This window comes from Crocodylus siamensis, chromosome 10 (assembly GCF_052110815.1).
Source record: "Crocodylus siamensis isolate JL-2025a chromosome 10, ASM5211081v1, whole genome shotgun sequence".
In the NCBI taxonomy this organism is placed as follows: Eukaryota; Metazoa; Chordata; order Crocodylia; family Crocodylidae; genus Crocodylus; species Crocodylus siamensis.
In genome coordinates this window covers 4,230,814-4,244,806 of record NC_143404.1, presented here as the reverse complement: position 1 = coordinate 4,244,806, position 13,993 = coordinate 4,230,814, and the positions used below count along the sequence as shown (strand labels likewise).

General features: G+C 52.8%; 1 protein-coding gene across 2 annotated transcripts in view; it reads right to left on the bottom strand.

The window, feature by feature from the left end:
• FAT2 (FAT atypical cadherin 2) overlaps nt 1–13,993 on the bottom strand; it is a 68,240-nt gene that overhangs the window by 31,446 nt on the left and 22,801 nt on the right. For both annotated transcript variants that reach the window (XM_090064671.1, XM_090064669.1), the window contains exons 4-6: nt 7,137–7,198; nt 3,548–3,859; nt 2,798–3,008 (exon numbers count right to left, since the gene is read on the bottom strand). In XM_090064671.1, the coding sequence (XP_089920797.1) occupies nt 2,798–3,008; nt 3,548–3,859; nt 7,137–7,198 (585 nt within the window). The remainder of the gene's footprint in view (nt 1–2,797; nt 3,009–3,547; nt 3,860–7,136; nt 7,199–13,993) is intronic.

Genomic DNA, 13,993 nt, shown 5'->3' with positions numbered 1-13,993 from the left:
CGGCCAGCAGATCGAGGGCAGTGATTCTTCCCCTCCATTCAGCACTGGGGAGGCCACATCTGGAGTCCTGGGTCCAGCTGTGGGCCCCCACTGCAGAGAGGATGTGGACAAGTTCAAGAGAGCCCAGGAGAGAGCAATGAAAATGGTTGGGGGCTGGGAGACAGGACTGGTGAGGAGAGGCTGAGGGACCCGGGCTGATTTAGTCTGGAGAAGAGAAGACCGAGGAGGGATTTATAGCAGCCTTCACCTCCCTGCAGGGTGGGTCCAAAGAGGATGGAGCTGGGCTGCTCTCAGTGGGGGCAGATGACAGACCAAGGAGCAATGGGCACAAGCTGCAGCAAGGGAAGTTGAGGTTGGATATTAGGAAAAAACTTCCCCACCAGGAGGGTGGTGAAGCTCTGGAGCAGGTTACCCAGAGAGGCAGTGCAGTCTCCATCCTTGGAGGTTGTTAAGACCCCACTAGACAAAGCCCTGGCTGGGATGATGCTGGGGCTGGTCCTGCTTGGAGCAGGGGGTTGCACTAGATGTGACTCCTGAAGTCCCTCCCAACCCTCATGTCCTATAATTCTATGATTTGAAACCAGGGAGGGAAGATTGAGTTTATACAAACTATTCATGCGTATTAAACATGATTATTAGGACATTGCCTTATTCGTGTGAGCTCTGCAGATACCAGGGGACACAGGCCTCACAAGCGAGGGGGCAGGGACAGCTCCAGTGCTGGGCAGAGCTGCTTTCAAGCTCAAGGTCGCCCTGATGGAGAGCTGGCAATGCCTTTTGCTGTCACAGCAGGGAGCCTGCAAGCTTCTCCGAATGGCAGGGAACAACTGCAGAGGCAGATGGTGCTGCTAGTGTGAGCAACGGCTTTTGCTTTCCTCCCAGATGGCTGCGTGGCACAAGCGAGCTGCAGGCTGAAGGAGCGCAGTGGAGAGAGCCACTCCTCGCACTACTGCTCGCCGGTCCGTTCACAGCCGCCCCCTCCCGCGTGCCTCACGCTCCGTCAGCTCGCTGTTCGTGCCTCCCGTGCAAAATGCCATCAGGAACCGTCGACTGCTATTTCTTGCGATCTGAACTCCTCCACCCGCTGGGAGCCAGGATTCCCAGACATTGAAGTGAGCTTCATTTGCTGCTGATCTACCTGGGCAGCGCTCCTGGCCTGTGGGAAAACCTCGACTGGCTGTTGACTCGCGCTGCCCCGTAGAAACGCGCGGTGGGCACAGGCGGAGAGGGAGAAGCTGAGGCAAGATGGAGAGACTTGTGGAGTCCTCTCCCTTAGCAAAAGAGAGAAATCCTCCCACCTCCCTTCACATGGGCCAGCTCCGGCTGGGCAGGTGGAGAAGATATCCCTCACTCCAGCTGAAAGCGTGGCCCCCCTCCCCTCCTTGCCATCCCCATCAAGTGACGTGGTCCCTCTTCCTGCCAGGTCCTGCCCTCCAGGGACCTTTGCCACTGGACAGGCTTGGTCTGCATCTGTTCCCCGAGACCCTCTCAAATCTGCCTCGCGTCTCCGCCGCCCGTTGCAGCTTCCCTAGCTGGGTTCAACCAGATGCTCCAAACCCCTGGATTTCAGAAGCATTTGGTTTCGGGCTCGGTTTGATGCTGAAAACTGCATTAAAAGCCAGTGCATTAGCAACGTCTGTCCTAAATGCAAGGCCTAACAGGCAGCCAGGCTGGACCCCCACTTTGCCTTGAGCTACTGTGAGGGAAGAGAAATGCCGGGATTACATTTTGAGGTAAATAGTACCCAAAGGCACCAAAATCCAAGTGAGCAATAATAGCCCAGGATAAACACCAAGCAGGTATAGCCAGTTCTGCAGTGGGTGCGTCTACACATTCATTAATGCACCTTAGATACTGCACATCTACTTCCTTAATCAAGTACTAACTAATGCGCAATACCTAAAGTTACTGCGCATTAGCACCAGTGCACGGTTAATTAGTGGCATTTGCTGCGCATTAGCCTAACAACACGGTGTAGCAGGATATTAGCACAGTTTGCGCTGTGACACTCTACTGCACCGTGTTATTAGACCAACGTGCAATGTGTACACACGCCCAGTGTCAGCTTTCTTGAGTCTGTTTTTATCCTTAGCCAAATGCATGGACAGGAGAAGCATTTACCTACATGCTTCAGGGCAATCCATGCACCTGGATCAGCCTTCGGGAGTAAAAGCTTTCTAGGCAGAGCCGGACCGGCACTTCAGAAGGAAGCCCCGGGGTTGCGGTGGTCAGACAAGGAATCCCCGGTTCTCAGCCCACCTCTCTGCTCAGCGAGACCCACAGATGCCCCCTGCCATGAATTTGTCCCAGAATCCTAAAACACCCTCAGGGGAGGAGTGTCACGTGAGACGAGTCCCCTACCATATTCCACGAGAGGCAAGCGAAAGCACCTAAACCAGGCTGCCAGGAGGGAAAGTCAAAAGGGGAAGGAAGCAATGGAGACTGAAAGGACCTGTTCGACCAGAGAGCTCCCGAGCAGATTCGCAAAGAGCATTTGTCCCAGGCCCAGGGCCACAAGTGCCACACATCCGGGCCTGTCACTCTGCAGCGCATGTCTTCGTGAGAAGGGGACCCGCAAAGCGGGGGGGTGACTGTACTTGGCACCAGGTTTTGCAGGGGCGTAGCTGTGTTTACCACTCGGTCCGGCTGAATGGCACTCATTGCCTGCACAGAGGCCACGTCTAAAGCAAACAGCTCTGTTAGCTCAGGCATGCAGGTGCTGAATACTGAGGGGATTAGGGAAACAGCCCTGCCAGCTCGTCCCTGCCACGGCGCTTGCTCTGCATGCGTGCCTCACCTGTGATGGCAAACCAGGTGGGTCGGGGGCCGCCCTCCACGCTGATCACGCCCACCATGTGGTTCACGGGATCCGTCTCCATCACGGCAAAGTTAAAATGGGGCTCGTCAAAAGCGAGCGGCTCGGACGAAGGGCCGGGGCTGGGGGCCCAGCTGATGTGGAGCCGCACGATGGAGGAGAGCGGGGGGCTGCCGCCGTCCGTTGCCTTGACCTAGCGACGAAGAGGCACCGGGGTTTCAGGGGCCTGCTGTGCTGCCAGGGGCCTCAGGCCGCTGTGTGAAAGCCCCTTGCTGTTTCATTTTGCGTGCCAGGTCTGGGGGCACCCGAGGAACCCACGGTGCAAGCCTGGTCGCCAAAGGCTGCCTTTTATTGCCTTTCCCAGCCAAGGCCTCACACCAGATTCCCCTTGCTTGGGAAGCTGACTTCTAAATCAGGTCCTCTGGGGAGACCACCCCCACCCGGGGCAGTGAGGGACCCACACCAAAGACCTGTGAAAGCCTGAAGGCTTTGGAAGCCAGCCCAAACACTGTGGCCTGGGCCCCTGTGTGTGCAAGGAGCCACTGGAGTGCTAACGTGCTCCCAGACTTTCTCTCTGTTTTTTCTTTTCCCATCGCCTCCCGGTTTTCCCTCCACGCTCCATTCCCCCAGTTCTTTCCCTCTGTCTCTCTCAGGCTTCCTCCTTCCAGCCTCTGTATCTCCCTCTCCTCTATCTCCTCTCACCCCTGCCCTCTCCCTCTGGGCCCTTCTCACCGTGAGGATGTTGTACTCCAAGGGGGTGAAAGCCTTTCTGGAGAGCACGATGCCTGTGGCAGGGTCGATGATGAATATCCCCTCCTCGTCATCCTCGATGCTGTAGGTGACCTGGCTGTTCTGCCCCTCGTCTCGGTCGGAGGCGATCAGCCGGCAGACGGGCAACGGCACCTCAGAGGCGGCTCTCTCCTGGAGATGAGCAATGAACATCTTCTGGGGGAAGGTGGGGGCGTTGTCGTTGGCATCCAGGACCTGAATCACGACTTTGCTGGTAGACTTCAGAGGGGGGTCCCCATTGTCTGAAACCATGACCTGCAGGCAAACCAGGGGACCAAAGCAACGGGGTGAACCGTCCTGCTCCAGACAACCTTAGCAACTGATCCTCACCTAATATATAACCTGTCTATGTGCACATGACCAGGTCACCTTTGCGTGGCTACAGCTTGCAGAAGTTATCTAGCACTCTTCTCAGGACTAGGCCTGAGGCTCTTTGCAGCCCTTTATAAGGGCCCTGGGGGTATTTGTACATGCCACATTTTTTGCCCTTTCTTGTCTAGCAACAGCATGACTGCACGAGTGGGTTTTCTGGATGCTTTAAGAGTCTTTCTGGAGCATTAAAGTAAAACTTCTTGGATGTAGTTTAGTTTGGCTCAAAAACCAAGTGCCTGCAAACGCTGATGTGATAAACAGGCTTACATTTTATAAACCTATTTAATTTAATGAGGATTAGCCCCATGATGTGTACAGATGCCCCTGCTTTTCAGAGTGAAGGTCCGAGTTCAAAACCCACCAGCCATCCAGGCTGTGGGTTGTTATAGACAGAAATTTAAGAGCATGGTTGCATCCTAGGCAAGTTAGGATTAACCTAGGTTCAGCATCATCATTAATGATGTGGACATTGGAGTCAGGAGTGGACTGGCCAAGTTTGCCGATGACACCAAACTTTGGGGCAAAGCATCCACGCCAGAGGACAGGCGGGTGATCCAGGCTGACCTGGACAAGCTCAGCAAATGGGCGGACGAGAACCTGATGGTGTTTAACACCCAAAAATGCAAGGTCCTCCACCTTGGGAAGGAAAACCTGCAGCATCCTTATAGGCTCAGCAGTGCTACGTTGGATAGCACTACAGAAGAAAGAGACTTGGGGGTCATGACTGACCACAAGATGAACATGAGCCGGCAATGCGATGCTGCAGCTAGTAAAGTGACCAAAATGCTGGCGTGCATCCATAGATGCTTCTCGAGCAAATCCCGGGACGTCATTCTCCCCTTGTACTCGGCCTTGGTGAGGCCGCAGCTGGAGTACTGCGTCCAGTTTTGGGCTCCACAATTCAAGAAGGATGTGGAGAAGCTTGAGAGAGTCCAGAGGAGAGCCACGCGCATGATCAGAGGTCAGGAAAACAGACCTTACGATGACAGGCTGAGAGCCATGGGACTCTTTAGCCTGGAAAAGCGCAGGCTCAGGGGTGATCTGATGGCCACCTATAAGTTTATCAGGGGTGACCACCAGGACCTGGGGGAACGTCTGTTCACCAGAGCGCCCCGAGGGATGACGAGGTCGAACGGTCACAAACTCCTGCAAGACCGTTTCAGGCCGGACATAAGGAAGAATTTCTTTCCTGTCCGAGCCCCCAAGGTCTGGAACAGTCTGCCATTGGAGGTGGTTCAAGCACCTACACTGAACACCTTCAAGAGCAAATTGGATGCTTATCTTGCTGGGATCCTATGACCCCAGCTGACTTCCTGCCCCTGGGGCGTGGGGCTGGACTCAATGAAACTCTGAGGTCCCTTCCAGCCCGAATGTCTATGAAATCTGTGGAGGCCACTGCAGTGACACTGGTGTAAAACTGGAGTGGGGGACTCAGCCAATAATGTTGCAACCCAGGGGCAATGTTACAAGTTGTCACAATGCATTATCTTGGCATGCTGGATGCATGAACAAGCAGACACGTAACCTCCCCGTGGGATGCGTGATCTCTGTGCCAAGCGTCATTAGAAAGGCAGTTTTGCCTCCGTTGCAAGCAAGGTGTCAGATCTGACTGTGGGGTGACTAGTTCCTGCTCTCTGCCCAGGGACTGTTACAGACTGGTGGAGTTTAGCAATGTGCCTGGCACTGCTTTGTTCTCACCTGCCGTTTTTAGTGATTTTTATTTGCAAAATCCCTGATGGGGAGGCAAGGAGGCAGGAAAAAATGGGTAGAACAAGTAGGGTGCTGGAATACAGGGGTGTGATTATGCCGTGCACTGAGCATTTGGCCACAGGGAGCTCAGTGACCAGGGTACTGATGTGACTGCCTGGGAACTCTGGAGGTCTAATCCTGACACCCTCCCAGCTTGGGCCAAGTCACTGTGCCTTTTATCTGTTTGTACAGAGAGGGCAATGGTCCCCATAGGGGCTGAAAGGTCCCTGTGTGCATATAGCGTTTTCTAATGGCTAAATATTATTCCTAGAGAATGGGGACTTAGTTTCTCCGAGGAAGGGAGGATTTCCTCTGTGTGCACAGTAGGTGCATCTACACAAGACGCTAAATGCGCAGTAGACTAATTCCACTGTGCATTAGCATGTCGCAGCAAAAGCCGTGCTATTGTGCTAATGAGCAGTAGAATTAGCATCACTAAAAAGGTGTGTGCCAGCACTGCCGTGCAGTACCACTGGTTACCGTGCATTGAGTTAGTACTTATTATTACAGGTACTAAACTTAAGCCATTTGTAATTACAGTGCATTAATGCATGTGTACATGTGCCCAGTGTTGGCTCAGAGCAGCTAAAGCTCAGGCCCAGCTAATGCAATGCCTCTCTCTGGCTTTGGGGCTCGGGGATGGCCCAGATCAGTGATCTCCAAAGTGGGGTGCGCACACCCCAGGAGGTGCGCAAGACGATTCATTGGGGTGCGGGAAGAAAATATTAGAACGTCTATTTATATTTCTTTTTTATCTAAAAAAAATAAGAAAGAAATTAAGCTTTACTAGTATTTAATATACGGATTGACACTGGTGCCCTCACTTGGTCCGCATGTCAGACGGTCACGTGTCACGTATGGTACGCGAGTAGTACATGTATATAATTTATAAATAAATAAATATACATGGATTGGGGGTGCGTGCTCAAAAATTTTTTACTGATAGGGGTGCACGATCAAAAAAGTTTGGAGACCACTGACCCAGATGACCTCTCAAGGTCATAGGATTATAGAGGCTTTGGAGAGGATCTCTGTACATTGAGATAAATACGGGGGATTTCTCTTTCCTGGGAAGCTGTGTTTATCTTCTCAGGGGTCAGGAGTCCAGTACGCATCCTCAATCCCTGGGAGCTCTGAAATAGGCTCCTTGCAGCCATCTTTTGTTAGGAAAAACCTCAAAAGTATTTCTGTGGTCACCACACGGGGCAACGCATGTACACATACACTCCCCATGCACACGTGCACCTCCCTCCCCACCCACACACAAACACAGAGCAATTTTAATTAACTTCCCCAGCCATTGAGAGCTGCTGGTATGAGACTTGTGTGCTCTGACTTGCAAGGAAATGTTCTTTGAGGACTTAAACTGCTTTAGGTAAATACAGCTAATTACTCCACCGTCATTACCCACCTCGAGGATATGTTCAGCCTTGTATTCTCGATCCAGCTGCCGTGAAGTGGTAGAGATCAGGCCTGCCAAGACAGAGGTAACCTTTGAGTTGCAAACCTCACGGTTCATGGCGTGGCACACAACTCTCCTCCAAACCCTCAAGCCGAGCCAAAGACTCCAGCACCAACTACCCTTTTTAACCAAACTGATGGGAAAGGCGAGAAACAGTTAAGAGCAAGTACTTCCTGCCCCCCCACTAGGAAAGGCAATGGTTTTACAGTCCGGCAGTCCTGCCTGACCTTGCTCAGCCTGGGGGTACAAGACACGTTTTTGTACCCTTGAAAAAACAAGCGGTAAAGTCCGACTGCTGCGAGTTATACCGAGGTTGCCTGTCTGCCTCCCTTTTGGGTTAGCTGCTTGCTAAAGGCCAATCGGCTAGTACCTGCTCCCCACTGCCTATGTTTCTAGCCTGCCTGGTTGTAGTGAAAACCTTGACGTGTGACTGAATGCACCCCACAGGCTCTGAACCCCACATGCAAATTAAAAGGAATCGAATAGGCGTTGCTATTTTTTTTTAATTGTTACTTTTAAGCACATTTCCTGGAGTGGGGGTCGAGGTCTGGCTCCTGATTTTAAATTTTGGGAGCCCTGTGCATAGCTGGTGGGGGGGGGGGGGTGTGTGCGCGCGCGTGTGTGTGTGCATGCGCCTAACTGTCCGTGTAATTCTCCTTGTCAAAGCTGTGCTCAAACCTCTTTTCTCTCCTTCTACCACCTGCTGCAAATCCAATTTATTGGGTTTTTGTTGTTGTTTTTTAGAAAGGCATAGCAAATGCACAAAATGCCCAGGAGCTTTTGTGGAGGCGTTAAAACGGGAACACTAGTGATTTAATGTGCTGCTTCAGCCCAAAAGGTAGCTCACAGACTGGCCAGATATCATTAGGACTTCCGCTGCACTGTGGATCCCTTTGTGAACGTGCTTTGAAGCTCAGAACGTTTCATATCGCTGCAGAAAGCAGCAAGTAGCTTGGGGCACAGCTCTGGTTAGGAGTTTGAAGCACGGTTCACAGATTGACACACAGCAATTACTTGTTCTCTCTGGCGTTGTATGTGTTTGGCACTGGCAGCAACTCAAAACATTTATTTGCTGTTTGTAAAAGCAACTCTTCTTAATGTGTTATAACAAGACTCTCTGAACAGGCTATATGCAATGTACGTCCTGGATTCTTCCGTCCTCCCTGCTCTCCCAAATCTTGCTCTGTGCATCGGAGCAGGAGAAGAAGAGCTAGAAAGAGTCTGTGGCCACCAAGAGACCTTAGACTCACACTTTTGCCATGGAAAACAGGCAGGAAGTATGTCTATGCTTAAGTGCTGAATCAGGACTTAATGTCACATCAGTGTCATGCTGGATGGTGCTAAAGATGGTGGGTGTGAGAATAGCCCCCTCCCCGTTGCTGCTGCACTGCATATGCTGACTGCCATGCAGATGTCGTGTAGCAATGCCCAGGCCATGCCCTTTGCTTCTCTTTATCTCAGGACTGCTCCATGAGAAGGACAGTGACCTGGTACCTGGCATGCGCAGAGCAGGAGGAAGTGGGCAGGGTGGGCACCATGTGGCAGTGGACTCCAACATGGACCTGCCCCAAGGGGCAGAGTCCTGAGTCCCAGCCATGTGCTGAGATGGCTCAGGGTGGGATGTGGCCCGCAGCTGTCCCCTGAGCTCGGGTGAGAAGGGGGGATCTGGGGTGAGATCGCCCTGTTGGCAAAGAGTTGGTCGCCAAAAGGAGGCAAAGCTGAGACTCTTCTGTGGCTTGGTGGTGGAAGGGGAAACGAACAGGACTGCAGCAGAGTGCCATAGCAGCTGGGAAACTGTGATGGAAGGGGGGGGCAGATACACTGGGACATGCTGGTCACCATTATTCTGTAGTAGCATCACTGGGCACGTCTACACATGCTCATTTACTGCGCAGTAACCAAAATTACTGCTCAGTACAGGTGTGTGTTTACACGTGCACGCCCGTACTGTGCAGTAAATATGGTGACTTACACCAACTTGAGCGTAAATTTGTTATCTGCATCGTCCAGGTACTAAATTTACGCCTGATTAGTTACTGCATAGTAAGGCACATGTAGATGCCTTACTGCGCAGTAACACTGTGTGTGTGGGCTGACTTGGCACTAACTTTAGTCCCAAGTCAGTCCACATACAGTGTTAATGCGCTTTAATACCTGCATGTGTAGATGCTGGCCTATTCTCGCTTATTGCACAGTAACTTACTGCACAGTAAATTTAAGCTGGTGTAAATGCACATGTAGACACGCTCACTGAGGGCTAAGGGCACATCTACACCTCCTCCACTAGGCACCAACCTTTGTGTGCACTGCCTCCTTTAGCTCCCCAGTGCCCTAAAATCCTTTGTGTTGCACAGAGGACTGAGGCGACTGGTGCCGCCTTAGTCAGGGGGGACACGTGGCCCCCCTCCAACCAGTCCCGCCAAGCGGTGGGGACTGATCTCCATCCTGTCTGGCTTCTTTCACCAGCACCTTCCAGCACTCCTCGCTGGCTCTTTGTGCCTTATGCTTGTATTCCCAGATTGTCCCCCAGCATCTGCAGGACAAGCTCATTTCCCTGCCCTCTGCCCCCCATCTCCTGCCTGGTTGCAGCTACTGATTCCTCTCCATGGTTTGTTAAGCACTCAGTAATGAGATCTGAAAGCTCTCGTGGTTAATGGTTAATGACACAGGTTCGCACAGAGAGCCGTGGGGCTGCGCTCCCCCCGCACACGTAAGCTGGAGAAGGCATCCGCATGGATTGCAGCAGCTGAGTGCATGGAGACACAGGGGCTGGGATGGATTCAAGGGAAAACTCAGACTGGTTTTGATTTGCTGCTACTCTGCCCTATGCTCTCTTCACCTGGGGGCTGGAATAGAAGTGGAAAGCGTTGTGGAACGAGCGCTGCCGTCGGTGGTGGTCCCCCAAAGAGACGTTCATGTCCTGCTGCTTGTGCTGTTTCCTCCAAGCTGGCAACTCACTTCTTCCCAGAAAATATGAAGGGGGAATGTAAGGGCTTTCCTTTCCACTTCGGTAAATGCTGCCTGGCCTTCCTAAGTGGAGTTGATTTTAAACCTAAGGGGGTTTAAAATCATCTCCACTAGTTGGCCCATACCCCAGTGCACAGGATACCTGGACACCCAGTGGGAAGGCGGGATTGCAGGCCTCCAGACTGGGGCTTCAGAGTCAGCTGAGCCCCAGCTCTGATGCAATCGCAGCTGGTAATTCCCAGCCACCTTTTACAGCAGAGTTAATCATTCGGTGGGGAGGCGGCTTTACAGGATCCCCTTGAAGAGCCAAGCAAAACCTGTTTGCTCCCAGGTTGTCTCCTCCTCTTTACTGTCTTCAGACCAGCCCGAGCATCACTTGCAAATGCACTAATGTCCTGTATTGGCTTCCAAGCCCCAAGCCTTCCCTCCTTTGCGAGGCCAGGGAAGGCCCCTCCTGGAGAGGCTGCCTGCCGGTGCCCGCTTGCGGGTTAGCGGGAGCAGCTCACTTTTGCCTGCAGCCATCGGCTGCCTCTTGCTCATTGTTAAAATAAGGGAAAGGGAAGCAAGTCGTGTTGGGACAGGAGCAGCAAGAGCAACAGCGCCTTGTTGCTGGCTCCCAAGCAACAATAACTTCTGCCGGCAGCCGCGGAGCTGAGCTTTCCCTCCGTCCCCTCTCTTGTCTCCTGCATCCTCTTTCTTTTCTTGTGTCCTCCCTGTTCTCCTCCTCATTAGCCACCCCTCAATTGTTCAGCCCAAATTTTGAGCAAGGAGTAGAATTAGCCACTATGCTCCCAAAGGGGGTGGTGGCTTCTCCATCTACTGCTGTCCTTCAAGGCAATGGGAGCCTTTCTGATTGAGCTCTCTCTTAGCCAAGTGTGAGATGCCAGGCTGACGAGATGGGTCCCTGCATGGCATGCAAAGGCTTGGGAGGCAGAGGAAGGGATCTCAGTAGCAAAGCAGCTCCGCCATCGCAGATGCGAATTCGAGCTTCTCTCCAGACACGTTGGAGCCTACCTCCACTCTAGTCCGCCACCCTGGTCACGTTGGGCACGTGGCTGGGGGTCATGTTAGCTGCATTGCTGTCTTGGGGGTGGTGGGCCGCAGAAACTGGCCTGTCTCACCCACCCAAGCTGGATGGGCTGCTCACTTGGATCCTTGTCTTTTCCTGATATGCAGGAGGTCAGACCAGCTGAGCGAGTGGTCCTTCCCATCCTCTCGCTCAGATCCCATTCTTTCCATTCATGCTTTCCCTTTTGGGATCCACGGCTCTGAGTCCAAAAATCTGGGAAATTTTGCAGATGTCTGCAGCAGGTTTGCCTGGGGGCTAGGAGCAAAGCCCCGGCCTTGCCCTGCCAGTGTTAATAGGAAACTTCCCGTGGCAGGGGGCAACTTTACCAGCAGGTGCAAGGCTGCACACTTGGCCCCTTACAGTGGGTTAGCCAATGGAGGCAGGAACACCTAGGAAGAGGCTAGCACTTGAATATAGGGACATAGGTGATCAATGCTGTCTCTGAATTGTTACGAATTACGCTAAGCATACTTCATAACAGAATGTGGCCGAGTGCTTCAGACGAAGGCGTAAAAATACCCCTTGATGGACAATTATGGACTGACATACCCAAAGGGGCATGTTCCCCTGCTTCACTTGCGGCAGGGTAGGGTGCAAGGGTGGACAGTAGTCTTATGTAGAGTTTAGATGGGATTGCATGGGTTTGGATAAGGGCTGATCCTGCCTCGGGCAGGGGATGGATTAGATTACCTCTGCAGCTCCCTTCCAGCCCAGCTTCTCTATGATCCTCTAATTCCATCTAAACCCTGACGGTGGTTGACATAACCCTGAATTGTGGGGATTTATATCACCTAGGCAATATTAAATTATTGGATCTCAGATAATAGGGCTTGTTTTTCATTGTCCATTTCCTTGATCATCCAGGGCAGGCTCCTGCTAAGCTCTTGGGTGCGATGATGTCTCGTGGCAGTGAGTTGTGCAGGTTATGTATTGAAACAACACGTGGCTTTCGAGATGGCACAGATGTCCCCCGTTCCCAATGTGATCGGTAGAGGGGGGTCCCTCAGGGCGGGGCATCTTGGCATGGGCGTCACCTCTTGAAGCCATCGGGTCTGCCCTGCACATTGCCAGCGAGGCACAAAACACGGCCCCTGCAGCCATCGTCCAAACGTAAAGAAGCAGACGCATTTCAGGCTCCCGTTGTCCGTAGGAGCCCTGCTCCAAGCAGGTTTGCTGCAGAGATGAGCCTCACAACTGAGATTTGCAGCTCCAGTTCCTAATGCCAAGAGTCAAGTCCAGGAATGCGAGGGTTGGTAACAAAAGCCTGAGGATTTGCAGCTGGAACAAACCCAAGCAGGTAGAGGCTTGTTGAAGAACCATGAGGGTAAGAAACTTGAGACTCGGGGCTGGCCTTTCAATTCAGGCGAGGACTTAAACTCCGGTGTCATCAGCCTGTCTGCGCTGAATGCAGCCCTCTGTTTGGAGATGAAAGAGGGAAATGGCTGCACGCAAGTATTGCCTACCCCGTGCAGCTGGTCTTAGAGAAGCCCGTTGCTTCCTACCCCTGTGACCGTCAGCTGGAGAACGTGCGCTCCGCGGGGAAGAGCAGCAGAACAGAGGCATGAAATCCTGCTTAAATCATTGCCCGTGGTGGGAGAAGACGATGGGGACCTGACGTACCAAGGGAGCCATGGAGCAGCTGCAGCTGACACAAGTGTGGGCCAGATGTGCAGTTTTAAATCAAAACCTTGACACCCCCCAGCTGCATTGCTTGCCATGTCTTTAAGAGGATCCCACTAACCAAGAGACAAGGAGCTGTGAGTTCTTCGCCATGCTGATGCCCTCCAGGACAACCCTTCCTCACGGGCCCTGGATCCCACTCAGTACCCAAGAAGGACTCTTTTGTGAGGTGCAAACCCCATGTCAGCATCTGAACATGTTTCCGTCACAAATGATGTCTCAAGTCCTGCCTGCAGGGTTGGGCTGGAGATACTCCATTGCCGGTGGCATGAAGTCTTCGTCTTCGTTTTCATAGATTCATAGATGTTAGGGTTGGAGGGGACCTCAGTAGGTCATCATTTTCTAATGCTTTCCCCCCTCTTTGCTGGCTTTTCATTTACTCTCCCTCTTCCTCCCTGCCTTTTCTCAGCAGGCCACGAGTGGGCAATGTTTCAGGCTAGCGCAGGGCAGGCTCTTTGTGCAGGGGGCATTCCCAAGGGTGGCCTTTTAAACTCCTCTAACTCTGAGAGAGCAAAGGAAAGGGCTGATTTCCCATGTAGCCATGACATAGGTCTGCAATAGGTAGCGTGCAGGCCAGACCGAGATCACGTTATCTCCATGTTGTCACGCAAAGTTAGGGCTGGGTGCAGATTGGCGCTTACGGGCGCCTGGGTTTATGCTGTGGGCTGCAAAGACATGGATCCAATCTCATGGATTCAAACGCTGCACTGTTGCAAAACCTTCTTCAGGCTAAGTCATGGAGGCTTAGCAAGTGGGCGTCAGGCAGAGCTGGGGTTTGGCTGCCCTTCCTGCTCCTCTCTCAGCAGAGGCACCAAGGCCTGGAAGGTCCCAAGGGTTGCGATACTACCTCGCCCCGGGAAGAGGGGGTCCCCAATGCTGGGGATGGTTTGGGAGAGCGGGGCAGCTATGGGAAGTCCTTCAGCCCACAGAGCTGTCTGCTCACCCCCTTTCACCAGCAGTGGAAACCAAAGCCCCAGCATGCCTGGCTCTATCCCACCAGATGGATGCCTATCTCCCAGCAGGCCCAGTCTCCCCTGGAGGCCGAACGCTGCTGGGGGAGAGATCTGGAAGAAAACTGGGGGTGAATTAT